The sequence below is a fragment of the Antrostomus carolinensis genome, unplaced genomic scaffold (genome assembly GCF_000700745.2).
Source record: "Antrostomus carolinensis isolate BGI_N321 unplaced genomic scaffold, ASM70074v2 scaffold9382, whole genome shotgun sequence".
Lineage (NCBI taxonomy): Eukaryota > Metazoa > Chordata > Aves > Caprimulgiformes > Caprimulgidae > Antrostomus > Antrostomus carolinensis.
In genome coordinates, this window is record NW_010297541.1 from 3,383 (window position 1) to 30,511 (window position 27,129).

The window sequence follows — 27,129 nt, forward strand, 5'->3', positions numbered from 1 at the left end:
TGAGAAGAGCCTGGCTCCATCCTCATGACATTTGCCCTTAACATATTTGTAAACATTAATTAGGTCTCCAATTAATCTATTTTCCAATTAATCTATTTTCTTGCAATTCAAGATAGCCAGGACATATTCCTACACATCCTGTCTTTTTTTTAAAGTTTTGTTTTAATGGTAGCTAAATGTTGATCAAATTTTACCCCAGTTCAGCTTTTTTAACTGGTAATGTAAAAATCACAGCAGTAATGAAAGATGGTAATAAATTTAAAAAAATATATTGTGGAGCTAGTGATATAAAATTAGAAACTTTCTGAATGATTACTTTTTTTCTTTTTTTAACCTAGATCTATCACAGTTTTCATGATGAGGTGGATTTGTACCGCCAGCACTGGTGGCGATGCAATGGCCCCTGTCAGTATAGAAGGCCTTACTTTGGATATGTGAAACGTTCGATGAACAGAGCACCCTCTGCACGAGACTTTTGGTGGGCTGAGCATCAAGAGACGTGTGGAGGTACATTCACAAAAGTGAAGGAGCCAGAGAACTTTTCTAAGAAATCCAAGGAGAAAACTCAGCCAGCAAAACTTCCAAATTCCGAGTCAACCAACAAAGGTATTTAAAATAATTATTTTTTTTCTTTTTCAAACTGTTTTTGCACAAACAGTTCCTTGAACAAATACAGATAAATGGCTGCATGAGCTTTGTTTACTATTTGTTTTTTTTACTGTTATGTAGCAAAGAACAGGGCCCATTTTATTTGTGCATTTCTAGGCTCCTCTCAACTTCAGTGTCCGCAAAAGGTTTAGTTTGCTGCACTATTTTCAAGCAGCACATTTTTCGGGTGAAACATGTAAACTACAACACCCATGATTTATATATGGAGAAGTTACTAACTTTTCTTATGTTCTTCTCTTCTTATTTTGCAGGCAAGACACAAATCCGTGGTATGCAAGATCTGATGCCTTTTAGTGGAAAGGGATATCGGCTTGGAGGAGGACAAAACAGTGCACTCTCAGAAAAAAGCACAAATTCCAGCAGCAGTGTTGGAAACAGTGAAGCACCTGGTTCACAGCATTGTTCAGCAGTAAGGACAATACCAATCCCTAAAAATGAGATAAAATTTGAAAAATCACCCCGTAGTGGCATCTTCTTTCCACTTTATACTGATGATGCCAGTGAGAAAATCAACTTGGCTTCAAAGCGTGAGTTTCCTAAGCCCTCCGTTGCTGATACAAAAGCTTACAGGAATGTTAATGGATCGCCTGTTAAAATTGCTCGTGTTATGGAAGAAAAATCAAACCATGATTCTGCAAAAGGCAAGAGGGTTATGCCACTTTATAACAGGCCACCGAAACAAATTTGTTTTGAACAGATAAAACCAGCTCAGGTTGCATCTGGGGAAAAAAGGTCTGAGTGTACCAATACACTGCAACAATGGCCAACAATGGAAAACAGAACTGCCTTTGAAAACTATTTCATTAAAAGAGGGGGTACTGATGTTACTTCAGGTATAAATACACCCATGAAAACCAAAGATGAATATACAGTGTCCTCTGCAAGTTCCAGCGCTGCTGTAAGGCAGGATAAACAAGTCAGTTGTCCGGTTTGCCAGGCTGAGGTTTTGGAGTCTAGAATAAATGAACACCTTGATTCTTGTCTTGCATGAACCCTTTCAGAAAGCTGTCTCAAAAAGATAAACCAGGGCTGAAAACTTTGCTTGAAAACGACTTTGCTCAGGATTTGCTCAGCTGCGGTTACTTCCCCGTGTGCCTGTTCTGAACTGGACTGTAAATGGCTGTCAGTGTGCTGAACTGCGAGTTCTGTGGAGTCACACATCAGTGCTGGCTAGGAAGCCAGCTGCTACTTGTGTTCCAAAGAGTCGAATGCTCAAGGTTTAGTAGGTGGATGTTTGTGCCAATGTAATTTCTGCAGAATCTGGGTAATTACGAGAGAAAGTGGATATTTGCCAAACTACGTGCTTTCAAGGCAGTTTTTAAAATTAAGACATTTTTAATGCTGCCAATTTATCTTTGTTCTTAAGACCCTTTTGTGTTGTTTTTTTTTTTTTTAAGTGTTTTTGGCCATGCTTGAGGTTAACCACCTGTCATAGATAAGAATTTTTCTGTTTACTGCAATGTAATTAAGTGGAGGGTATTTTTAGAATAGGAAATATTTAGCATAAGCCATAGTTACACTCTCAGGTGGATCCTTTTCAACTATGACCTTTTAGAAAAGACAAGAGTGAAAATCTCAAATATGGGCTTTTGTCAAAGATGGGAGAGGAGTAGGCATCAAAAACACAACAAAGCATCCATTTAGGTTTAATGGGTGGTTTGTAGCAGGAAAAGAGAAAATGCAGAAGGCCAGTGGAGGTGCTTGGAAATGAAGCACAAGACACTTGGTAGATGAGCAGAAGGTCCTATACTTAAAGGCTCAATTAAAAAAAAAAAAATAAATTTTGTGGAGCTTGTTACCAAAAAGGATTTAAAAGTTAGCTATACTGTTAGAAGTGTGAGTGGTCAAAGGGAAGCTAATGAACTTCAGTCTTTTGTGTGTCTTCTGGTCCAGGATCCCAGCTAGACTCTCCACCCACTTTTTCGGATGGTTTGCACAAACTCTGTTGGAAGTTGGCTAGTTTTTAGGATACAGGTATTATGTGAATGAGTAACTGACCTCCGTACGCTGATACCAGTAAGTAAAAGTTGTGAGGAATTTTGGTAGCAACACTGGTAGAGACTGTTCCTGGCTGTATCATAAAAGCCTTCGTGATTTCTCAGTTAAACTTCCAGTGCTTTACAGGCCAAAATGGCATTAAGTTGACATTAGCTGACAGTCTTTTGTTTTGCTTCTCCTGAAAGCCAGCCAGCCTGGTGGGTAGTATCCAACCAGCCAGTCAGTTGAGCACTGAAACCATTGTACTGTGACAAGTTATGAATGCTGAGCAGATGTGTTTTCTCTATAAACTTTCTGAAATGTTAACAGTTCTCTTGCTGCACTGAAAGTATTTAACTGGTTCAACAGTTTAACAGCTTGTTTCCTTACTTGTAAAACTTATTATAAATATTTTTGTTTAAAAAAAAAAAAAGAAAAAATTACTCTTTCATATATTGTTGCTACAACTTCAGATGGCTATATTAGCCTCAGATGCACATATGTTTGCCTTTATATAATTAATTACTTGCTGCTCCCTTTTGAAATTGGGAAATAAACTGATGTGCAATGGAATTTGGTGAATGATGCCTTTACTCTTTTTAAACTTTGGTGTATTTTCTAAATACTTGCACTACAGATGTTTAACGTGAATCGGATTGTTCTTGCATATTCTGAATAAATGGTTACTGAATTTTAGATTTTCCTTAAGCCTGGGTTTCACGTGTCAGTTGTGGGCATCTTGGGTTACTCGGCAGTGGGCTCACTTGTGTATCTAGTAACAGTCTGGTTTCATAGATCCTTTTTGTATTAGTACTTTTCCTTCTTAAATTTCCCTGTAAAAACAGGTGTTGGTGAATATGGACTGCATTGACCTCTGCCTTCTCCATCGTATTTTTAGTACAGTTTCACTTTTGTTGCATTTCTGTGGAAAATTTTAGAAAATAATGATTCTGAAATGAGATTTGACATGTTGATTTTCCATACTGCCTTCTTAAAACTGCAGAATCTGTCAGCATTCCTGGTGAAACTTGACTTTTACAAGGACAGTAATGCTCCAAAGTGTTTGTACTACTCTGTGTTTCTAAGATGAGAACTAGATGCACATCATGAATGGTCTCCACATCATGAAGCTGCTTTTTTTGAGACACTTTTAGCTGACTGTTGTTCTCATCAGTTTCCTGGTTTGTCTTTCCCACTGCAACTGGTAAGAGTAAAGGAGAAGGGAGGATTGTGGGTATTGTTAAATGGATTATTTTTTCTAATGGTTTACATCAGCAGTGTTCTTTTGCACAACAAACAGGAAACAAATGAGGGACTTTGGCCTGTAGAATTCAGTGAACAATATAGCCTGGTGGGGTGGGGGAACTTAAGCTATAGGCAAATCCTGTCTCAAATATACAAGTGTCCTAAAATAGATCTGTTTTCAAAACAACTGAGCAATTTTGGACCAGCTGTGGAAAAACATCACCTCTGCCCATGTGTGTGTGTTTTACAATGAAGTATTATGGTGCCAAGGTCTCTTTTACACAGAGATAAAGGTGACAAAGAGCTGGGTGGATCAGCTTTGCTGTTGCTACCTAATGCAGACTGTTATTAACAGGTCATGGCCTTGGTTTGTGGGGTATGTTACTGTGAATGCAGTTTCTGTAAGATTTTGCTCTTGAGTACAGTGTCCTTCCCATAATTACAACAATGACCACCAGTATGTTTTTAAAATATGCTGGTACATTTGGGTCAAAGATGAAAAATGTCATTTTCTCTATCAATTCACTTTGTCCTGAGTGAATTTAGATACTGCCTATAACAACACAAACTAGTAATGAATCCTGAACAAACATGTTTCACTGGACTGCTGCAAAATAAGTTGCCTGACTGGAAGTCTGAGAAAGAAGTTAATATACTTATGAGACAAATCAGGTATGAGAGACGTCAACAAATGGTTCTGCAAACTAAAGGCAAAAGCAGTTTCCTTCTGTAGTCATCTACTGGAATTGCTCAGAACCATTCAGGTTACAATTTCTAGAGGTTAAACTACCTAAGAGGGGATTGGTTACTTAGCTATTTCCATTATTAGAGGAGGCTGCTCTTGAGTTGCCTTGCAACTGGTTATCAGACAAGAAATCTGGAAGGTCAAATATTTTCAAGTATTTTTTACTTTGTGGAAATATTACCTTGGAAGTTTTCATAATACCTGGTGAGTTCTGATGAAGGAGTGGGAAGTATAATTTTTCTCTGGATTAATAAAAATGAATTATTATCTTGCAAGAAGATATGTAATATAAATAGTCTGCTTCTCTAATGTTTCATAAGTGATAATGTGCATTCCTCTATACTTCGCCATCTCCAGTAGTCCAAGTACTGTTTGTTTTCACTTGGGATATCTAGGTCACATGGGAAGTGTATTTTTACAGCACGTTCAACCCTAATTCCTATGTGTAAGCTGATGAGCAGGTTATTTATGTCTAGGTGGAAGAACACTTCTCCATGGGAGCACGTGCTGCTGCTCAGACTGTGTAGGAATTAGTTACCTGAGCCTCCTTTCCAGGAACATTTTTCAAGAGAACTAAATGCTGTTCATTTGGAACAGGCTGTGCTACCTGCCACTGTACCAGTGTCAGTAATAAAGGATACCAGGTAATAATATTTTACAAAATCAAAGGCTAGAGAGGACTTGATCGTAACTGGAGGACTAGTGAGTAATTCCTGCCATCCAAAGTAGCTATTTCAAACTTCAGGCTTCTCTTGCTGCAGCAGCAAGACGTGCTATAGAATTAAACAGTTTGGAAGGATTTTCTTCTTCCTCAAGTGTTCCTTTGGAGTCCCTTCCTTCTGTTGTAATTTCCATACACACAACAGCCCTATACATCCTTAAAATACAGCAAGTTACACTGTACTGAAGGGTAATAGCAAGAAAGAACAAACAGTGAGTTTCTGAGAAAAAGATGGACATATCTTCTAAAGTGGTTGGAGCAATTCATGGTGATGACAGGGTTATGCAAACTACTCTGGCTGGAGAATGTCACCGCAGCTGTTTGCTTTATCACTGCTGGGGATGTTCACCCTTGAACATGGTGTCCAGACAGCAGCTGTTGCAGTTAGCCACCTGATATTGAAAAGCCACTAAAATGTTGGACTGGGTGACCTCCTGAGGTTACATCGGACCCACATTCCCCTGTGAGCAAATGGTTGTTGCTGCCTGACAGTAATGACAGCAGTGAAACCGCTGCTCTCCAGCAGCTGCTTCTTACCTGCCAGCCAGCATGCAGGAATTTTACACTCCAAACTAAAATACTCAAGTTCTTATTTGCATCTGGATTATTACAGCTGTTTTGGTCTTAATCTTAAAGAAAAAATTGTTTGTATGTGAATGCAAAGACTCTGCATTAAATTATCCTTAAAGTGTAGTTTATGGGTAGACAGGCAATGCAAGTGACTTGCATTTCAGTGTGTGTGTGTGAAAATACACTGTGTATGTTTTCATATATTCGTGTATATGGAAAAAATACTAGGACACGAAACTGGGTAGAGCTTTGGGATTCTTCAACAGGCCATGAGGTGGCACTCCTTGCACTTAAGGAATACTTACTTCTTCCTCTTCAGCCTCTAGTCTACAGGGAAAAAACAGAAAGTGCAGAATTAGCGGGCTCCACCTGCACGCCAGGCTGAAGACAGCTCAGCAGGAGCCCCGACTGGACCACAAACAAGTTAAAGAGGAGGATCAGGAAAGGGGAGGGAGGTCTGCAACTAGCTTAGAGTTGAGAAGTCAATTTTGGGTTTTCTGTGAGTGTTCCTTTTACCTTTGCTTCAAGGGGGACTTGAAGATGAGACAGTAGCTCCTTTTCCTATTTCAGGCCTCAGTGAATAACCCAAAAGGCATCTTTTGTGGTCTACATATGCCTCATCGCTTGCATAAATTGCAGTGAAAAATCCAACTTTTTTGTCACAATTTGGCATCAACCCAGCTCCTCGAGAGAACCAGGATAGGGTTGTAAGGAAGTCAGAGGGGTTTATAAAACACAAAACTTGTGTTCTGCTCCTTGGCTAAGCCTGGGAGCTGGAAGGGTGTGACAGGCGGAGGGAAGGGTGGTGTAACTGTAGGTGTGAAAGCTAAAAAAAGGGAGAAGGCCATGGCCTTAATCCCTCCGTTCCCTTTTAGCTTCTGCCAGGCCAGGCTGCTTTGAGACTAGATTAAATTTCTAAGAAGGTGCAGCAGCTTGGCCTGAATAGCTCACCCTGTCTCTGTCCCATGCAGCCCTTATCCTTTGCATCATTTCATCTGCTTTTTTTGTCCTAATAAATCTTAGACCTGACATTTCATAAACTGCATAATAATGTTTGAAGGAACAAACCAAGTATTTGGCTCCCCCATTGCTTAATTTAGAAGCAGTAAATAATACTTTTTCTCTAAATGACATTGATCTCTGGACTATAATTTGTGCGTTCACTGCAAGTACCTTCTCTTTAGAAATGTTACTATTGCACAAATTCTGTGGTAAGCTGTGGACTGGAGCTTGGTGAAGTCCCAGAGCAGTATCTTACCTATAGGAATATGATTTAGTTGGGGTTTTTAATTCTTCTAGTAGCTTCATTCAGTGACTTACTGATGGAGGGAACAGCCAAAAAGACTCTCTGCTCTTACTCCCCCTGCCTTTGCCTTCCCTCTGACCACCCTGCTCTTGCCTCCCAGTAATTATTCTCTTTCTTCCTGAAAGGATCCGTTCCACGGGTGTGCTGCCACCCATTTGTAAGCAGTTTTTGATTCACCAGGAGGGTGTGGGTTGTGATTTTGAGAGAGGCAGGAAGCAAAAAAGCTGTGCAAAGCACTTGCTCGGAGGGTGCTCATCTGCAAGACGGCAGTGCAGCCTCTGCAGCCCTTGCCTGCAGCCAGGACGCATCCTCCCTGCAGCACCCACACATGGCTTGAGCAACCACTAGCCATTTTGTTCAGCTCAGAGGCAGCACTTCTCAGAAGCACTCATTTGACCAGAGGGCTTTTATTTTTTTGTGCCACTTCAGAGTGCAGTGTACAAAGTCCAATGGTTTTGGTCTCTTTAATGTGTAACCCAGCACACACTTGCTACTTTACAGACGTTACTCCCAAGACTCGTAGGGGATGTGCTATTTATAGTGCACAGCACATCTTACAGTAGCTGTTTTTCAATCAACAGCAAGACAAACACGCTGGTGTGTGACAGGACCACATAGCTTGGCAGAGGCTGCTCCAGAAAATGCACCAGTGGAAGGATATCGTACAAAGTCTTGGCTGTTTTTGGTAGATGGCAAATGGGAACATGTCCAAAGGGAAGAGTTGTCCTCAGGATAAAACATTCTGGAGGCTTCAGAGGGGATGGCACCTGTACCAGGTGGGCTACGGAAAGCTGCGAGTAGGGAACTTTATTCTCAAATCTGCTGTCTTCTGCAGGATGTGTTGCTAAGGATTATTTGAGTTAGTCTTTAGCTTTGCATTTAGCAGTATCTATATAGGAAATTGAATTTAAACATAAGAAACAACTTTATTACGGTGAGAGTGGCTGGACACAGAAACAGGTTGCCCAGAGAGGCCCAACTGGCTGTGGTCCTGGGCAGCCACCTCTGCGTGACTCTGCTCAAGGGTAGGCGGGGCCTGGACCAGACCATCTCCAGGAGCCCCTTCCCACTTCCACAGCCCTGGGTTTCTGCCTAACAACCCCACGAGCACTTCAGGACAGAGTGAAATTACAAATGAAGGCAGTTAAGATCCCCCTGCTTGCCCTTGCACTGGCACAGCCCAGGAACCACCATCTCTAACCATCCATTTATTTCCAGCTCCACGTTTCTCCCTCTCCCTGAAAGGTTTGTCACGGGCAGCTCTCATCACTGCCACCACCCAGGCCACAGCCAGGAGGCACAAGTCCCCCATCCCATGGGGGGATCAGAGACTGGGGGACTTCAGGCAGGAGCTGGACACATGCCACAAAACAGAGACAGGTACAAGGAAGCTCTGCCCTGCCAAGCTGGGTGGAGGAGCAGCTGGGTTACAGCTTCTCACAGCCTGCCCTGGAAAAGCAGGTTTTAATTACTGCTTCCTCACCAAGCCATGCTGGAGAGGGGCAGGATTATCAGCCCTGCAGATGAGGTGAATTAAAGCTCAGATGTAATTAACTTTGAATGGACCTAGAAGAGCTTTAGAAGGCAGGAAAAGCATCTGATGACAGGAAATAGGAGGTATTTCAGGCAACTGCAAAACCCCAAAAGACTATTCAAGTGAGCTGGCAACATTTCCCAGGCAATTTGGCAGAGTTAAGAGGACACCACCCAGGAGGTTTCACTGCTTAACATTTGGGCTGGCGCTTGGTTCTCAAACCAAGACTTTGGAGCCGTTTGCAAAGCGTGCTGGACAGGAGCAGCCCCTGGAGGAATGAGGAGACCTGGGGTTGGAGGCAAACATCTAAAGTTGCCTTAATGCAGCCTTCCTCTTAATCCCTCTACAGGCTCCAGAAATGTTGCCTTCCCTCAGGACTCTTCTGCAGCGCTGCTCTCACACACTAAACTAACACATTGCACCTCCAGCAGCACAGGCGCTGAACCACGCACAGGGTGGTGGTCAGTCTGCGCCCACCCTGCAGCAGGTACTGAGCGAACCACTGCCTTAACTTCTTCAGGAACAGGAGAGAGACTGGAGGTCTCTGCTGTTGGGCAAGCATCCTCACTCAGCTTTGTGTTGTTACACGACGGGTTGATCCCAGCCTTGAGTGTATTTTCACATGTGGCTGTGGCTTTGTATTCAAGTGATACCATTTTTAGGATTGACAAGTAGAGGTCTCGTTTGTGAATCCTGCACCAGTTTCCAGTCTCCTTGGGTCTCTCCCTTTCCTTTCTTCAATAGAAAGACTATCCAAACTTTGTGTGAAGCTGCTCCTGGGCTATGCTAGTGTGGTTAGATAACACTGCATGCAGTGCTGGCTGACAGGTATGCCCCAGGAACTGCCACGGTTCACCTGTGTCATGTATAATCCAGCTACCTCTGCCAAAAAGACTAGGAGCACCCTCAACAATTCAAGACTCAGGCGTTTGCTTCCCTAGAAGGTCAGCAGCTTGCCACAGTGACCCTTTGTCAAGCAGCACCACCTCAGGGCAGGCAGCAGCAGCCAGAGACCACACAGCAGCAGCCAGACGCATTTTTTGCAAGCCAAAGGTCTAGGTAGCACCCAACCACCTAGAAGGGCAGGCAGCAGGCTGCTACAAGCAAATATTTACCTCAGACAAGTATTTTATAATTTAATCTATCATCCACAGAAGGGATGTAGCACAAAAGTCTGCAGCTTGGCTGACATGTGGGGACAGCACTTGGGGAGCTCAGGCAGCCTGGAAGGATGCAAAAGCACTGGGCTAGTGAGGGGGCAGGACAGGTCCCCCCACGCATGTGCAGGAGCAGAAATCACAGAGTGGTAGGGCTTGGAAGGGACCTCTGGAGATCACCTAGTCCAACCCCCCTGCCAAAGCAGGTTCATCTAGAACAAGTTGCACAGGATCGTGTCCAGGTGGGTTTTGAACATCTCCAGAGAAAGAGACTCCACAACCTCTCTGGGCAGCCTGTTCCAGTGCTCTGTCACCCTCACAGTAAAGAAGTTCCTCTTGATGGAAAGGGAACGTGCCAAGGAGGTAGGAGGCAGAGCCATTGTTCTCTGAGGACTCTCACCTGGGGAAACTAGAGCAAATTTGAAAAGCTGCTGTAAGCACCCTTCATCCCTGTTCCGGTGGATGTTTAGTTGTAGGTGGCACCAATATAGCAAGACAAAGCTGCCTCATGAGCATCTAAACAAGAGCTTACTCCATGGTAATCAACAACAAAAAAGCCTCCCAACCAACATACCCAGCCTTTGATTGCTCACAAGTCCAAATAGCTTTTGTTTGTGCAGTACAACATCCTTGTCTTTGGCTTGTCTTTGTCGCCTCTGGGACACTTCAAACCGTTCTAGGACCCAGGCACTCGCTGCCAGCTGTCCCCGGAGCGGCATCCCCTGGCGTTTCGGCATCCCCAGCCCCTACTCCCGGGCACGTTCCCACAGCCCTGGGCAGCCGGGAGCCCACAACCCCCCTCCCGCCTTTCCCTGCAGGTGTTCGAGCCTGATGGTTGCCATCAAATCCATGCCCTCCCTGGTTCTGCCACTGCTCAACATCGCACGGTCACGAAGCTGCAGCAACTCTCAACTACATACGGTTGTTTCCTACTTGTGCTATTTTCAATAAAGAGTTTCTTAAAAACTAGAATATTCTCATAGCGCAGGTGGGGAAAAATAAAAGTAATCAAAGAAGTTAAGCAACTGCTACCTACGTCACATTAAAGAGTTCTACGTACAAAAAAAAATTTAGGACCAAAGAGAGTTAACCTACTGCAGTTTCTGCTTGCTCATTAAAATACGACTGTGCAGAACCACATTATTTACTGTTATGCTGTGGCTGGGGAAGAGGAAGTGAAGGGAAAATAAATATGCCCAATCTGACAGTTCAAACCGTGCTTTTTGCTATTGGAAACACCATCAACCAGATTCTAATCCCAGAAAACAGATTTGGTTACTACCAACGGCCCCAGCTCCCCTTGCCAAACATTAGTAGTGTCTACAATCACATTTTCCTTTGAGAAGTATTTTCTCCTTGATGTCCACAAAGGTGTTGCCAAGTGCTTAGATAAAAAAAATTCTTCTGAAGTATCTTTCAGTTTTAGTGACTCAAGGAACTGCACTCCCCACGAGCCAAGACTGCACATTTTAGGTTTAGGGGTGGTAGCATTTACTTTGTTGCAGGCTCATGGTTTGTTGGGGTTTTTTTTTTTATAACATTCACTCCCATCTTCACTGTATGGTAAAACACCTCAGGAGTACAACAGCACATAATCAAGCTCCAAAACTCTAGTTTCCGTACGTTTCTCAGGGCTGGCACTATGTCCTCTGCTATAATGCCACCTTTATTAATAGCTTTATAAAGCTTGCTTACTTACGGTAATGTAAGCCAGATACATTTACAGCCTAAGTGACTTGCCTTCAGACAGTTGTTTTTTTTTTCTTTTTTTTTTTTTCTTTGCTTGTTGTTTGTTGCTTTCTTTAGGTAGTGAAACACCAGTTCACAACCCAATACAACATCCAGGTATTAGGCTTTCTGTTTGTGAGTAGGAGTCAAATCTCTGCATTTTAGTTATTCTGAATTAATCTTTTATTTAAAAGCAAAAATCAAATTGAACCACACCAGTCTTTGAAACAAGCCCAGGAAAGGAACTGGTTCCACCCTGACAAACCGCACCGACACACAGACAGGCCCACAAGGAGCACTGGATCCACAGAGTGAATATTCAGCTATTAATTTTACTTCCCATCCCCAACTGCATTTGAAAAATAATGGGTTTCCAGTTTAGACATTGCCCTGAAGCAGTGAGTCAGCTGTGTGTGATACTGGTAAGCTGTGAGTCCACCTGTGTATTTTGCAGTCCTCCCCCCCCAGATGCGAGGCATGCCCTGCAAACGGAGCCATGTGAAGATGCTGGTACTGGGCTTATAGGCCAAACGAGCTGGTCACCTTTTCCAGCATTTATCACCATGTTATATACAAGGTACTTACAGTGTGTTCTCCAGAAGAACCCATAAACTATTACCAATAGAAGTTTAATCCTGAGCTGCATATTTAATAAGAGGTGAAAAAAAATCCCCGGGAAGACAGACAAGGAAACTGACTCCTAGTTCAAGCAAAGAGTTACTGACTTACTGTCTTCAGAGATAAAAACATGTTATTCTCCAACACACATCCATGAAGAGAAAGCTAGACAGGATGCATCAACAGTTGTCTTTCCTCAGGCAAATGCATTGTGTATTCCTTCTCCTCAAACTTCATGTTCCTCCCCAAAGCAGACACCTATCACATATTTTTGCCTGGCATGTCCCGTATTCCTCACCCCCACCTCACACACATGCTTTATCTTGCAGTGGTCTCATGCAGTGGTCTCTTCCTCAACTGCTTTGCCATTTCTCTTCAACTCATTCCTTCCTCCCTGGCCTGCTAAGGACTTAAGTCTATCCCCAGTGGGCTGGTGATCTGCATCTCATCCACTCCTTCCACTTTTAAAGACAACTCTTAATACCTGGCTTGACTGTTTGGGAGCTATGAGCTTCCCCCCCCAACCCCCCCTTATTTCAGGAAAGGGATAAATGTGCTGTATATTCACTCAGCTTCAAAGCTATGGGGAAAAGCTTGATGGAACTGAGTAAGCGGTAGCAAAAGTCAACAGAGCAAATTCTCTGGAACTGGTTTTGTCTGGTAGGACAGAGGACCTTGAACCTGCTTCTGTCAGCTGCTATCCACCCCCACCAGTCAGGGTCAGGCAACTCAGATTCAGCAGATGTTCTAGAGCGAACACAGGTCTTACAGCAGCATAACACCACAAACGGGCTTCAACACATTTGCAGCAATTATTTACATTCAAGTTTTACTTTACATCCACAAAATCGCTAAATGAGTATTTTATATGGAAGCTGACTATTGGAGGTCCAAGTTTCTGCATATCCATATTCTCCCCCCAAAAAAACTGCAGATGAGATACAAATCCAATTAAGTCCCATAAATTTATTCAAAGTCTTTGCTTTTGAGTACTTAGCATTTGCACGTGCATGGAGCTACTGCCATATCTGCATGCCTGCATGCAAGGTACACATGCTAGATGTCAGAGATTTTGAGATTTTGAGTTTGCTATTGTCACTCAGCAGTCTATTCTATTCTGCCAAGCATTCTGCAGGCAGAAAAATGGTACTTTCCAGTCTGATTATACTTACCAGTGTGACTTAAGAGATGTGATCTTTCCATTCTTTGAAGTGGTCAGCACAGTCAGATGTTTTACATAAGATACAGGCTGTCAGCCTCTCAGACTTGCAAGCATCTTTCTTTTGAGAAACACCCAAGAGATGCTTCATCTTTCCCTGGTGCAGTATTTTACTATGCAAAATGATCACCCTGCATATTGTGCTCAGCAATGTGATAATTAAAGCAATGTGATAATAAAGCATAGCCAGGCAGATGCTTCCGTGATTACCGTACAGTCATTACGAAGCTCATCAAAAAGCTTAGGGGACTTGTGTGGCATCTTGTATGGGTTGGCATCTGTAGACTCTTACCATTCTTCTGCCATCTTCAAGGGGCTCATAATTGATTGGGAGCCATGTAAAACAAAAGAGCTCCCATTAAACCTTACAAGGACTTTCGTCTTGCAGCTCACGCACCTGTCAGAAAGTGGTGAAGAAACTGGAGCTGCCTCTATGTCCATCATCACTCTCCAGTTATCCTAAACTTGTTGCTATTTTTGAGGGAGAAAACAGTCACGAAAATGATCACACCCAGGTAACTGCAGGCAGTCTAAAAAGCAGCAGACCCTTCTCCAGAGCAGAAATAGCTCTGACTTATTTAAATAAATAAGTAAAAATCCAACAACAAAAAAAGAAAACCCCACAAAACCACCAAAAATCCATATGTCCCCTTTATCAGGGGTACTTTTAAATTAGTTGCTACAGAGTAGTTTTTAAAAGTTACATGGATTACAAATAATGACATAGTTTCAAGAACCTTTATACATCATCTTTTTAATTAGATTAGCTTTACAAGCAACTTGAGAGCTCTTTCATAATGAACACTGCTTTTCAAATTACACAACTTTATAGGCAACCTGTAAATGAATCTTGAATTTCTTTGCCTGCTATAGATAAAGGTCTCATATTTTACAGCTGGCTAACATCATGAATAAAAATAGCATTATGAAGCTTTATCTTTAACCAGGACTAGACACATACAGATCATAAGACAGTTTAAAAAATAGTTGTAAAACAAGGACCTGCTTGGTGATGCTCAAGACTGAATATTCAACCGACATGAAATGAACAGTTTCTAAAGGACATGGAAGAAATGGCTGACCTGATTTGTTGACCATATGGTAATGACTTGCATGGAGTGAAAAATTAAGCACTTTTTAAACCTGTCTGGCAAGCACAAACCTATAGTGTGGTGGTTAGAATTTGATACGTCATGTAACTGCAGAAGTTTGAATTACGAAGGGACTGAAATGAGTTTAAAGGCTTATGCTTACATTTCTAAAACAAAACCAACCAAACCTCCATTAAAGTAGTACTAAAGAAGATGAAGTAGAAGAGGTGGCTTTTTTTGCTTGTTTCATTGGTAGCCTAAATGCACTGCAGACCAGACAGTAATGAAGATTTGCACTCCTTGGCCAGGTTGGCAGAGGCACTTTACAGTAAAGGTATTTTGTCTATTTTTCTGGGAAGAAAAGAGGAAAGAGGAAGATAACTGTAAAGGGCAAGAATTTACTAAAAAAAAAAGAAAAAAAAGCAAAATCATAAAAAACCTGGGATTTCTGTTGGTTCTCCTAAATGATATACCGATACTGAATTTTTTCCCCTTTCTGTCAGTTTGTTACTAAACAATTAGCTTTTTCATGTTTTACATGAACAATAGTAATCTTTTTAATAAAAAATTACTGAGCTTTCCATAGAAAAGGTCTCTAATTGAATACAAACTATACAGATGCTAAAATTGTCACAGGTTGTAATATATACAGAAATATTTCTGTACACTCACATTGTTTTGGCTAAGGAAATAAGGGACAGATAGAAAACTGCAGTGGGTAAGTCGATCAACCCCCAAACTCCTGTGAATATAAATGCTTTCTTTTATAGGTTTGCTTTTGTGTTCTCAAGCTTTTAAAGCTCAGGAGAAGAAAAAAAAACCCAACCAAAAAACAGGAAAGAAGAAGAAAAAAAAATCAGTGTCCAAAACATCCATTTCTTAAAAATAAGAATATCAAAGTTTCTGCACATCTCACTTTCATTCTGTGATGTCCCCTCTCCTTGATAAAATGAAAACAATGTAAAAGAAAATAAAAGTTTTCTTACTAAATATATACCTCAGTATTGATGAAAGGGCAGTGCCTTTTTGGGGAAATCCTTCAGCAAAGTGAAAACCTAAGGATGTATTGCACAAGGAGCCTACAGTGATGCACTTCAGCTTCAGTGTGCTGACCATCTCCTTGATACTATATAATAGATCAAGGTGTCAACTTGCAGACTGCATGGGACACCAACATTTGAAAAGGAAATAAAAAGGTTAATTTTAGATATTCTATTAACTTATATACAAAGGAAAGAGGGGTGGCAAGTATTCTTTAGAAAAGGGAGAAAGCTCAAAATTTTCTGTCAAGTACGTAAGGAGGTTCTGGGTACCTCTAATAGCCTAGGAAAGCCCTTGTATGTTCTTGCAACTTGATGGTATTTACCAGGTCCCCAAAGCCAATGACAGCAACCGATAGTGTCAAGTTCACTTAGTGCCAGTCACTTAAAAAAAACCCAAAACAAAAAATCAAACCAAAAAACAAAGAAGAGACAGAAACTTCCCCTCTGTGGATTCTACATACAAAACCACAAACTGAATGTTACTAATAGCAAGATACTGATTTGCTTCTGTTAATAAGGTTCAAGAGGACATAGTCAAAAAAAACAATACAGCAGCAATCTTTAAAAGTTAAGATTAGTGTGAGATATGATATAAAACAATCAGGTTTTTAGCTGGTAATTAAAGTGCTCCTTTTCTGACTTAAGGTGTAAAGAAAATTAAAGTGATTATCAGTTACTGGCAACCCTTACATTAAATTAGGTCTTTCATGGCAGAGGAGAACAGTATGAACAGTTTTACAAAAATAGATCCATGTTATTTTGGAGAATACTGTAATTTTTTTTCTTTTTTTTTTTCAGTTTTTCTTTTTTTTTTTTTTTTTTAAGACTCAATTTTGATAAACTGTACCTGGTCATACAAAAATTACCCAAAATTCAAACTTTTACCATATAAAAAAAGGGAGAGATGAATTGGATTCAGCTGGATGACAGGTCTGGCAAAATATAAGAATGGACAAATTCTATGTAGGGCACTTATTTATGTCCAGATGCATATGCTGTTTCTTACTGATTGCTTATCTTCACATAAGCAGTCACAGGCCTGGAGTCACAATCACATAGTACAATGCTTCAGCAGTCAAAGAATCTTCTATTTGATGCAACATTGAAACACTGTTTGCTTCTTTATTAAAACGTTGGTTTGTTGTTGATTTTCCTTTATCTTGTTATTCACATTCAAAAGTTAATAGATAGCATCAAGATTTATCAGGGAGAGTAGCAAGGGGAGTTGCTAAATCAAAGGCTTATAAAACGTCTTTCCCAACTGAGTCAGAAGGTTTATTAAGTTCAACCCTCACACCTTTTTCACCTGCAGAAATATGAAAGGAAATTGGTATTATTTTTCAGCATTTATCAACATATAGCCCATAGAATTGCTACGTCACTTTCCAGATTAATTGAGTACTTTGAAGACTGCCTCATACATGTGATGTAGCAAGATACATATTTTTGTATACATGCTCTGTAAAGCTAACAAGCTGTGGTTACTCATCATCTCGGAAAGTGGGCATTTATTTGGCTGCCTAAATAGAAAACTCGATACTTCACATCATATGTGCAGTTTTGAAATTCATCCTCAGCCTTTACATACAAAAGTAAGCTTTAAGAACGGCCAGTTGAGAATCTGAGGATATTGCCCACTAATCTGGATCAGATTATCCAGAGTTTCTGGGTATTTACCTTTGTAAAGAAACTCCCATGGACTTTTAAAATGCAATGTTCCATCTGACTTGTTGCTAAAAAATAAACAAAACAAAACCCACACCTCTTCTGCCCTTTTCTCTAAAAGCTGACCTTTAGGCACACCCCCAAAGAAGTTTGACTGTCAAACACAGTATCACATATTCAAGAAATAGTCACACATACTCTGCATGGCTTTAGTTAGACTGACACTAAGCCAAAAATTAACAGTTTTCCATTTTGTGACATTTTATTCTATAATTTTATATTTTAATATCAATGGAAAATAAAAAGCATCTTGCACAATTCTTGCTGCAGGTACAGAGCAAAGAATGCAATTTTAATTACAAATAAAACTGGAATCAGAATAATATCGTAATATAGATGAATTACAGGTCAAACCAATACCAAAATTTAAACAACCCTTCCAGCCCAGTCTTCTTTCCTGAAGTGCCTACAGTTTAGGGGGATCCTGGAGAGGGAGGGGGGCTGGGGGAAGCAGTCCCCCTGCAGACACAAGCCCACCTGAGCCACTTTCCCTGCACTCTCTCTGAAAAAGAAGCAACCAAAGCTGCACAGAGAGAGACAATTGAAACAGCTCTGATCTGGCATGGCCGGCTCCAGGAGCTGTGGGGTCACACGTGTATGACAGACACAAAGCCAGCCAGCCAGCCAGGCTTCCTGCAGAGACCAGGCGGGCACTATCGGGCATCGCTGGACATGCGCCACCAAGCAGCGGGACAGCCGGCCCAGCCTGAGCTGAGGGACCCCACCACGTTCCTTTGCCAGCCAGGCAGCAGCTGCACTGCTCTTGCCACTCCCCATGTCTTCAACATCATCAATTTCAGAGCTCTTGATGAAAACGTGGGGAAACTGGCCCTGTACTTATATGCACCTGTGGTATACCTGATTTTGGTTTATTTTTAAACTACTGTAACAAATAAAAAATCATTATGGCAATTACAAGCATGACAGAAGTCCTACACCATTTCTCCTTAAAATGCTAATTTGAACAGGAAAATTAGATCAACTTCCTCTTGAGGGAGAAGCCAGAAAAGGAAAACAGATGCTAGATATGTGGAATTGGAAGTGGAGGAAGTAACTCCATTCTTTGATTCCAGACTTTAATTTTAGGCTTTTGTTTTTCTGATACAGAGATTCTAGTCCAGTTAAGTTGTATTCACTTGTGGAATCACCATATTCAATCAAAACTATTTCCAAGGTTCTCAGTTCTGCAGTGCCTCACAGTCTCTGCTGTATTTATCCTCCACGCTTATTAGGGAGACAGGACTAGGGAGAAGCTGTATTTCTCATACAAAAATACTGAGCAACCTCAGGAAGTGCGAGCAGGACAAGGCACTGACCTGGATATCCCAAGTCACTGCCAAGCAGCTCAACCACTGGATCACCTTCCCTGAAAAACCTGGCTCTCTGAGTTACACTGATTTTCTCCCCCTTTTTGTGCACAGAGTGGGCCAAGGAGGTAACACTGGACTACTTAGCTATTTAAAAAACAAAACAATAAAAAACTCCCAGAAGATACTTAAAAGGATTACCTGTTAGATATTTTACTTTAGCTCGTGCTCTTTCATCTGCATCAAAATACCACACTGTTATTGCGTACCTGGAGAAATGAATGGAAAAAGAACTCCTGAACTATGAAGAAAACAGTGAAGCACTTGACATAAAGCAACCTAAATAAGATCATACTTCTGCAGTCTGACAGAAGAAAGATTTCATAAAGCACAAAGCAAGCAGTTGGTTTTTTTTTTCTGTTAGTATTGTCTGAACAGTCATTAAAAGGGTGACTCGCTGTGAGTTTGTGCTTCTTTTTCCTGATGAGTTGTTACTATGGTTCTTGCCCAGAATCTGTAATATAGTCTCTGTCTGTATCACCTTGCCCTGTGACCTCATCTTTTACTTTACTCCAGTCAAGCCCAAGCCCATCACTGAGTCACACTGCAAGAATCTCTTTTTTTAGACTTTTGCCATAAGAGAAAATTAACTACCCCTTCTTACACAGCTCCTCCGGTTTTCCACTGCCTGTAGAGGATTTGAATATGAAATGCCAGCTACTGAGAAAAGACTTTAAGTAGCTTTAGTAAATGGCATTTCACCCTCTGACTCCGCTCTGAACACAAAGGGGGTGGGGAGAGCGGTATAGCCATCCAAAGGGCTGCAAGAGGACACACCGATGGCAGTTTCAAGTTACTTCTTGCACAGGTACTTGTGTTATCTCACAGCTCCAGTCAATGCTCATCCAAACGTGTTGTGCACATGGGCAACAGGAAGTCTGGATCAAGGTCTCCAATGATGTACCTATTAACGCTATCTGGAAATGCCACTCAAGCTGTGGGGGCAGTGAATGCAGATAACTTCAGCATCATTCACTGCCCTACAAGGAGAGACAAAGAAGATAATCAAGTTCCCCCTGTGACTCAGACTGGGAGCAACTCCTTTAATACTCCAGAGAAAGAAGAGATTTGTGCATCAATAGTTGTTTCTGCCCCACAGCCCTCTCCCAACTCCCAAACTCAGCCACACCTAGAATAAAGAAGGGAGAGTGAATGTGACCATCTTCTAAAACAACTCCCTCTGCCCCAACAAAAGAGGACATAGAAGGGAAGTACCTAGTCAATTGCTCAGTAATGCACTAAGGTGCTAAGGACAAAGGGAAGGGACCACAGCATAATGCCATTACAGAGAAATAATGAAGACAACACTCCCTGGCTACGGTGGGGTCTGCTTACGGCTCTGTATGCTCCTACCCAGAACATGCTCAGAAACTTCTGGTGTTTCCAGTCCTCCCTCCTACCCACCCAACGGTACAAACCAGAAGCCTCATCAATTAGTAGGAAAAAAAACCCCTTCTTGTCATAGTGCAACTGGAACTGTACATGGGAAGAACTGGGATCAGGTCATAATTCATAATGTCATTTATTTCTCATTAGGATTTGCTCATTTCTTGATAAAAGGCATCATGCAACACTATATAGAGAGAGTCTTATTAGTCCTACCTTGTAGCAAATGCTGGCTGTACTTCATGAGGGTTGCGGCGGTCAGACCAGAAGAATAGCAGTCTATCAAATTTGGGTTCAATATCAGCAAATTGGGCTTTACCTTCCGGAAATATCCGAAGGATGCCTCCACTCACCTAAAAATTAAATATTTAAAACCAGTGCTTGAAAACCATGTCTCATTGTATTTAAAAGTATTGAATATCATATTTGAAAATATTTCAGACGCTTGGAACTGAAACAAAAGCCTTTAATCAGATGCTATATAAATTACAGGTGGCTAAAAATATGCCAATGATGAGATGAGAGAAACATCATATTTTACATCTGAGTTTCACCCTTTTCCATTAAAAAGATTTTTTAATTTAACAGCAGCACAAATTTATGCCATGTTTCTGTAACTAAGAGGAGGAAAGACTAGGAAACTTCAAACTGAAGCTTGAAGCTGTATCACTCTGGGTCAATTTAGATCTCTTCCAGGCTTTGAAAAACAGTTGGACCTACCTGTGCATGCCTAGAGAACAGCACAAGTAGGTGGGGGTTAATAATTTTTAATTCACTGGATGGGGTTAATTATTTTTAAGTCACATTAACTCCTTCCTACTGAGGGTACCGACGTTGGTAAATCTAACTATAGACAGCCACTGTAGGTTTTCATGGTAAAATTGTAACACTGCAAGAACTAATGAAATGGCTGGTTTTTTAAATCGTGATCTAAATCAGCGAACAAGAAATGACAATTTAGATCAATTTGTTCTCCTAAAAATTTGACCTTCTTTCTTTGCTACCCAATATACTTGGTAACATATTAATTTGTAATTTAAAATACATTTTGCAGGAAATTAAATACCATTGTTCATACAGTAAATATCCAGCTACTAAGTTTTTCACAGTTATTGTGAAAATGCAATTCGCTTGACTTCTACACTCTGGCATACATTCATATTTTTCCAGGAGAAGAATTGTAAATCAACTAAAAATGCCCCAAAGCTCCATTTAAAGATGTTCAGTCCAACCAGTGCACTTATATGCAAAAATGGTATAACGGCAAAAAAGGGTAGTAATTTATTTTGTAACTGAAGGATCAAATTTGACATTTCAAAGAGCAAGTCAGAAACAGAAAGCTTCAAGTGCTTCCATTTCTGACTCAGCTTTCCAATCCAACAGTCTTATGTGTGCATGTTATTGGCCCCAATCTGAAATGGATAACACATAAGAAAAAGAGGAAAAAAAAAACCAAAACCAAAACCAAACCACCACCACCAAACTCTCATCTGCAACCTGTGTTATCCATATCTGGTGCACCCAATTCACAGAAACTGACTGCTTACATGCTCTTCCACACTACTTCCTAAGTACAGAAGTCTCAATAGTTTTATCTCTTTTTTTCATATATAATGAGAATAAACTTCTTCATAGCTAACTGCACAGCAGTGAAGGAATAAACAAAGCTATCTTTGCATTACTCCCTCGTGCTTTCAATACAGCCAGTTAGCTATGTTCATTCTTCAAATCTACCTAATCCTACTGAATCGCTACAAAAATCCTTATTAAAAAGTTACTTTGTATTACAGTCACCACACCTAAGGAGAGTTTCGAGTCACCAGCAGTAAATTCTTAGACCACTTGAACTGTGTTATGAATCTGTATCTATTCTACACCCTGTGTCTAGAATGATACAAAGACTTGGGCTGCTTTGAACTACGCTGATATAGCAATAACCGTAACACTTGTCTTATTTGAAACTGCTCCCAAGCTACAGCATCTTTCTTTTTATAAGCATACTCAATTAAGTAATCTAGTTGCACAAACAGTAAAATCAAGATGCAACAGGAATATAAAGTGAAATAAACTAAAATTTATATTATATTTCAAATAAGCTTTATTTACTTGCCATGCATGTGTGCGGCGTTTAGCATACAAATAATGTACAATAAGCTGCATAATTAGATACTTATGAAAGTTGGATTCTAGCAGATATGTATATTTAAAAAAATATGAAAAACATGCAACTTTCCTTCAACCTCAACCTGTCAAAGAACTCCTGCTAGCATCACTCAAAACATTGAAAATAAATGCCTCATCTCTATCTGCTCTCAGTAACAGCAGAATCAAGGGACAAAGGATACCCACTATTAACATAATGTAAAACCACAACAGAAATTAGGACACTAACAGAGACCTGTAGCAAAGGTGCATTAGCAAGTATAGGTTAAAAAAAAAAAAAAAAAAAAAAGGTTAGAGAAAGAAATTATTGCATACCTTGGCATCCCAGTCTTTATTAAGATAATATATACACGTAACACATCTTCCATCTCCATTTGGATTATCAACATGGCGCACGTATCCTGTTCCATTGCCTGGATAACAAGCCACCATAGCCTAGAGTCAAAGAATCAAACATGATCATTAATTTTATCTGTTTGTGGGGGAAAAAGTCGACATTTTAACCGTGTTAATTCCGAAGTAATTGATACATAAGCAACAGAAAAATTAAGTTAGAAATAATGGAGAAATACTTTTTTATCTCTGTTCTCTTTCTAGTTAAAAACTGGTTTTGAACACAAACAGATGTCTACAACAAAGGCTTGAAACACACTGAGAGGAACACTTAATTAAGGTGTGGAAGGTGGGGCTGCTCCCATGTTGTGATTAATCCTTCAGACTTCTCTCCCTTAAATGAAATACAAGAGAGAAAAAATGTCCTGTGTATAATTAAGTAGCATGTGCTTCTCCTTGTGATAAGAATACTGCTTTTCCAGACTCAAGTTCACAGACAGCTGTTGTTTTATTTTTTCTATTTCTTTGTTTCCAATGCAAATAATTGCTCCTCAAAAAGTAGTGTCAAACTTTATTTTTAGGAGATTTTTTAGACAAGACCATTAGCCCATCTTAATAACTCCAAGTGCATTCTTGGGCTTGTGTTTTGTCCTGTACATAGGAGGTCTTTGAATCTTTGTTGAAACAAGCCTACATGTACAACAAAAACATCCTTTTTAGTCAAGAAGTGAGAAATTGAAAACAGACACCGAACAGTAATCTGCAATAACCTTCTGACATCAAATGATTCCCAGTATATTTAGCTTCCCATGCTGCACTTAGCTCAGCTGACTTGAAAGACCCCTAGAAGGTGGTTTGAATTCTGAATCTTCAGACATGAGGATGTGTGAAACAAAGTGGCCATGTTGCAAACAGATGGCCTGGCTAGCTTGATTAGCTATCAGTTTGCATGCTGGTTTGTGGTACAGCACATCTCCAGATCTTTATGCATCTGGTGGAAAGAGTAATAATTTCCGGCTTTTAAAAGAGATGAGAACAAAGCGTTTGAGGCCAAGTCATCCACTGTACTCAAGACGTCTGCAGTGACAATATCCTATCTGCAAAAAGTTGTAATACAAATTTAGAAGAAAAAAAAGTGAGTTTCTACCAACAATCCAATACACTACTAACCTCAATGAATGCTTGGTGTCTAAAAAAACCCCTAAACACAATCATTCCTGTTCAAATTTAGCCTGGTTAACTTAGAATTGAAAGTCAGACCTCTGGACTGCAAACTCTTTAACCTCTCTTACGTAAAATATCAAAAATAGTTTTTCCCAATAAACTGTTAACTGTGAAAATGTAATCCACCAGATTAAAAGTATTTCAAATAAACTGCTTTAGTGCTTTTTCTGCTTTATACTGATAATTTTACACCCCTCTTAAAAATGTTAACAAATAAAGCTTTCCACAGTTTGCATTACTTGCAAGAAACTGTGCTCTGAGCAGGCTGAGAAATAGTTTAAAAAACTTGCAGTTCAATCAGTAAAACGTTCATCACACATAAACAGAATGGATTTTGCTATAGCAGCAAACATTTTAAAAATCTCTATTTCCATACATACTCTACTGAGGGAAGAAGCAATTTTTTGGTAGCTCCTTCTAGGCAGGAATCAGAACACGGTATTTGCCAAATAGTAGCACCATGGTTATAAAAAAACCTAAAAATTAAGACAAATATAATTCACAAGGTGCTTGAAAAGTACTCAAAACTATAAAATTCAAACATACTTGTAATTTTGAGATTAAGAACTTGAGCTTCTCAATCTCTTTACTGTAATCATAGCACAGTCATCATTACAAGTCTCACGTTATGTAAACATATTACACATATCAAGTAATGTGACCTAATATTTGGCAAAGTCATTACTTATCAGTTTTGCTGCAGGAAGATAAACCCACAAAAATCAAAACAGTGAGTTAAAGATACCAAATAATGTAATAAGGGTTCTGTAATTTCCTTTCTTACAGAGAAAATAGGAACAAAACAAAAGCAAAGCTGGGCTGGAAGAGGAAGATATTTGGTTTCCACTGAAAGCCAACCCTGTGAAAAAAGTCCCTATCAAGCTCTCCTGGAGCACTAACAGTGCTAAAAGTAGATCCAGGTCCAACCCTCTAACAGCATTCCTAATAACAGGGAAGTTTTAATTGAAGAGGTTTTGCTGAGAAGCATCACGTAAATTAAACTCTGACATTAATGTGTGTGAAACAGCTACTAAAACTCATTCAGAATGAAGAAAACATTGAGACCCAGTAGCTAGAACAGTATCAATTCTCACTGAAATCATGATATGAAAAGGTCTTCAGGAACGTACGTTACTTAAATATCTGTCACGGAGCTAAAAAACCTACTGTTAAAAGTTAACAACAGTTCTCAGGTCTCCCTGGCCAATACAGTGGTTTTTTCAAGGGCACACTTGGTTGCCGTCTGTTCCTCACAAAGATAATTTTGCAGTTAGAGAAGCATAAATTTGCATCTGATTGCTATAGTTTCCTTTATAAGATGCTGAAATGGGTACTTGTTCTCTTTGCTGAAGGACAATCAAGAAAGGAATCTTCAACGTTGCCAAAGAAAAATCAAGAAAGGAATCTTTAACATGAACGTTGCTGAAAAAAAAGAAGACAAGCAGCAAAGTCTAGGGAAATGCCAGTTGTCATCTACTCAACATAAGGAACAGCCATATTCAACATCAGAAGCATTTCATACCATCATTTGAGTCTAAAATACCGTCAATGTTTTTAAAAAGCGCTTGTTTTTGACTTCAGAGTCTGAAACTTCTGCTATCATCAGCTGCAAGAGACGAGAAACAGTTTTGCTGTGATAACTTATCTAATACGTATTTGTTATAACGGTAAGAATGACTCAGCAGTTAGCGGCAAATTGGAAAGCAAACAAACTCGCCAGTCCGCCGGTGTAGCATAATATACACGGCTCTTGCCAGTTAGTGTGACAATTCCCTCTCCCCAGCTGAACTACGATAAGGAAAGTCACAAAACTTAACAATTTACAGGACATGGTAAATATATTGCTTTGTGAAATAATAAGCAGTGAGTGAGTTTCTGTCCAACTGTCACGTCCTGCAAGATTGCCCAAATGGAAAGGACAGAAAAGTGACCCAGGTAAATAACAAAGTCACATACTTTTGTTGCTGTTGTTTTAACATTTTACTGTATAAATAAGCAAGCAAATACATGTATGCCAAGCAGAGAGAATTTTTTTTTAAACACTGTTAATGGTAGTCAAGAGAGCGAGGCATTTAGGACCAGAATGTCCCAAATTTCTTAACATTTTAGACTCTGAACAATAAGGTTGTTCGCTCTCCAAAACAAAGAGCTGTCTCATCAGTTCTCCCATAAAAGCGATCGATGAATTCAACTCGAGGCATTACTTGCATTTTCTTAACAGATGTGAAGCTTCTTGGGCCATTACAATTTCTTAACATTCATCAATTTGAATTTCTGCAAAGCATATATTGAAGTCCCACACTGGATTTGTTCACCCACTGGATTCCTTGGCAAACACTTTTAATATTAACCTTCTTTAACCCAACAACATTCTCCTCCAGCCTAAGCAGTCATGCCTAGCACATGAGCGCTGTCCTAAGATAACCCTCTGGAATTCGTGAGTAATTGAGAAAGCATGAAAGCACCCTCCAACCCGCAATCCTCCGCCCAACTTGTGCCTATCAAACTGAAGTACTCGCACACTTAAGAAGCTGCTGATTGCTCATTCACATACAGATGTTGTACTTGCAAATGTTTAACTCTGGAAAATTAACTTTAGGCTATCAGCCCAAACAAGCAACATTAAGTTGTTAACAGAAGAACTAATTGAAACAAAAATTTTTTTGCTAAGCAACTGCATCCTTAATGTGTCCACTATTATTCTAACAAGCAATTAAATGCACAAAGGTAACATCAGAGGGAATAATCCATGGTCCATAGTTTTGTCCAGGAGCCATCTGCTAAGACTCTAAGCCTGGGAAGGCACAGCACATCAGTGCAGCAGAAAAAGAGAGTTCCGTTGGGAGCAGCCTCCATCCTCTTCACAGAGAAGTATGACAGCCTCACCCATAAATAAATAAGGAAAACTTGCAGGTAAACAGACTGAAGCTTTTTCCTCTATCCCCTCCACTCCTTTCACAGCTAGACACCTGCCAGTATAGGTATTGCTGTAATAATTGCAATAATAGCAAACTCTTAGGGACGAAGAGGAGAAAATAACCAGTTACATAACATAAAATTCCCTAAGAGGGGGGGGAAAAAACCACAAACCACAAACACAAAACAGAGAGAAGACATGTGTTCTATCATATTAATTTATTAATGTGAAATAACTTTATTGTTTAGCTCAGATTAAATAAAGCTGCACCAGTCGAGGAGATGTCACTTTTGCTGTTTGCTGAAGGAACTGCAAATCTCAGTGAGCAAAACAAGATGTCTAAACGGAAGACTGATGACTTCCTAACAAAATTTATCAGATGCTCTCACAA

At 40.2% G+C, this 27,129-nt stretch overlaps 2 protein-coding genes across 2 annotated transcripts in view; one reads left to right on the forward strand and one right to left on the reverse strand.

Annotated features, from left to right (window-relative positions):
• The window catches only part of SPRTN (SprT-like N-terminal domain), a 3,451-nt gene extending 1,791 nt beyond the window's left edge, over positions 1-1,660 (forward strand). Inside the window, exons 3-4 of the mRNA XM_010162159.2 lie at positions 339-606; positions 921-1,660. Of these exons, the coding sequence (XP_010160461.2) occupies positions 339-606; positions 921-1,660 (1,008 nt within the window). The remainder of the gene's footprint in view (positions 1-338; positions 607-920) is intronic.
• Positions 1,661-14,216: 12,556 nt separating this feature from the next.
• Positions 14,217-22,696, reverse strand: LOC104520463 (egl nine homolog 1). The gene is made up of 4 exons (XM_010162158.2): positions 22,580-22,696; positions 20,318-20,454; positions 18,857-18,924; positions 14,217-16,929 (listed from the first exon to the last, which is right to left on the reverse strand). Exons 1-4 carry the CDS (start codon positions 22,694-22,696, stop codon positions 16,865-16,867), a joined length of 387 nt encoding a protein of 128 aa, XP_010160460.1. The 3' UTR covers positions 14,217-16,864.
• Positions 22,697-27,129: the final 4,433 nt, after the last annotated feature.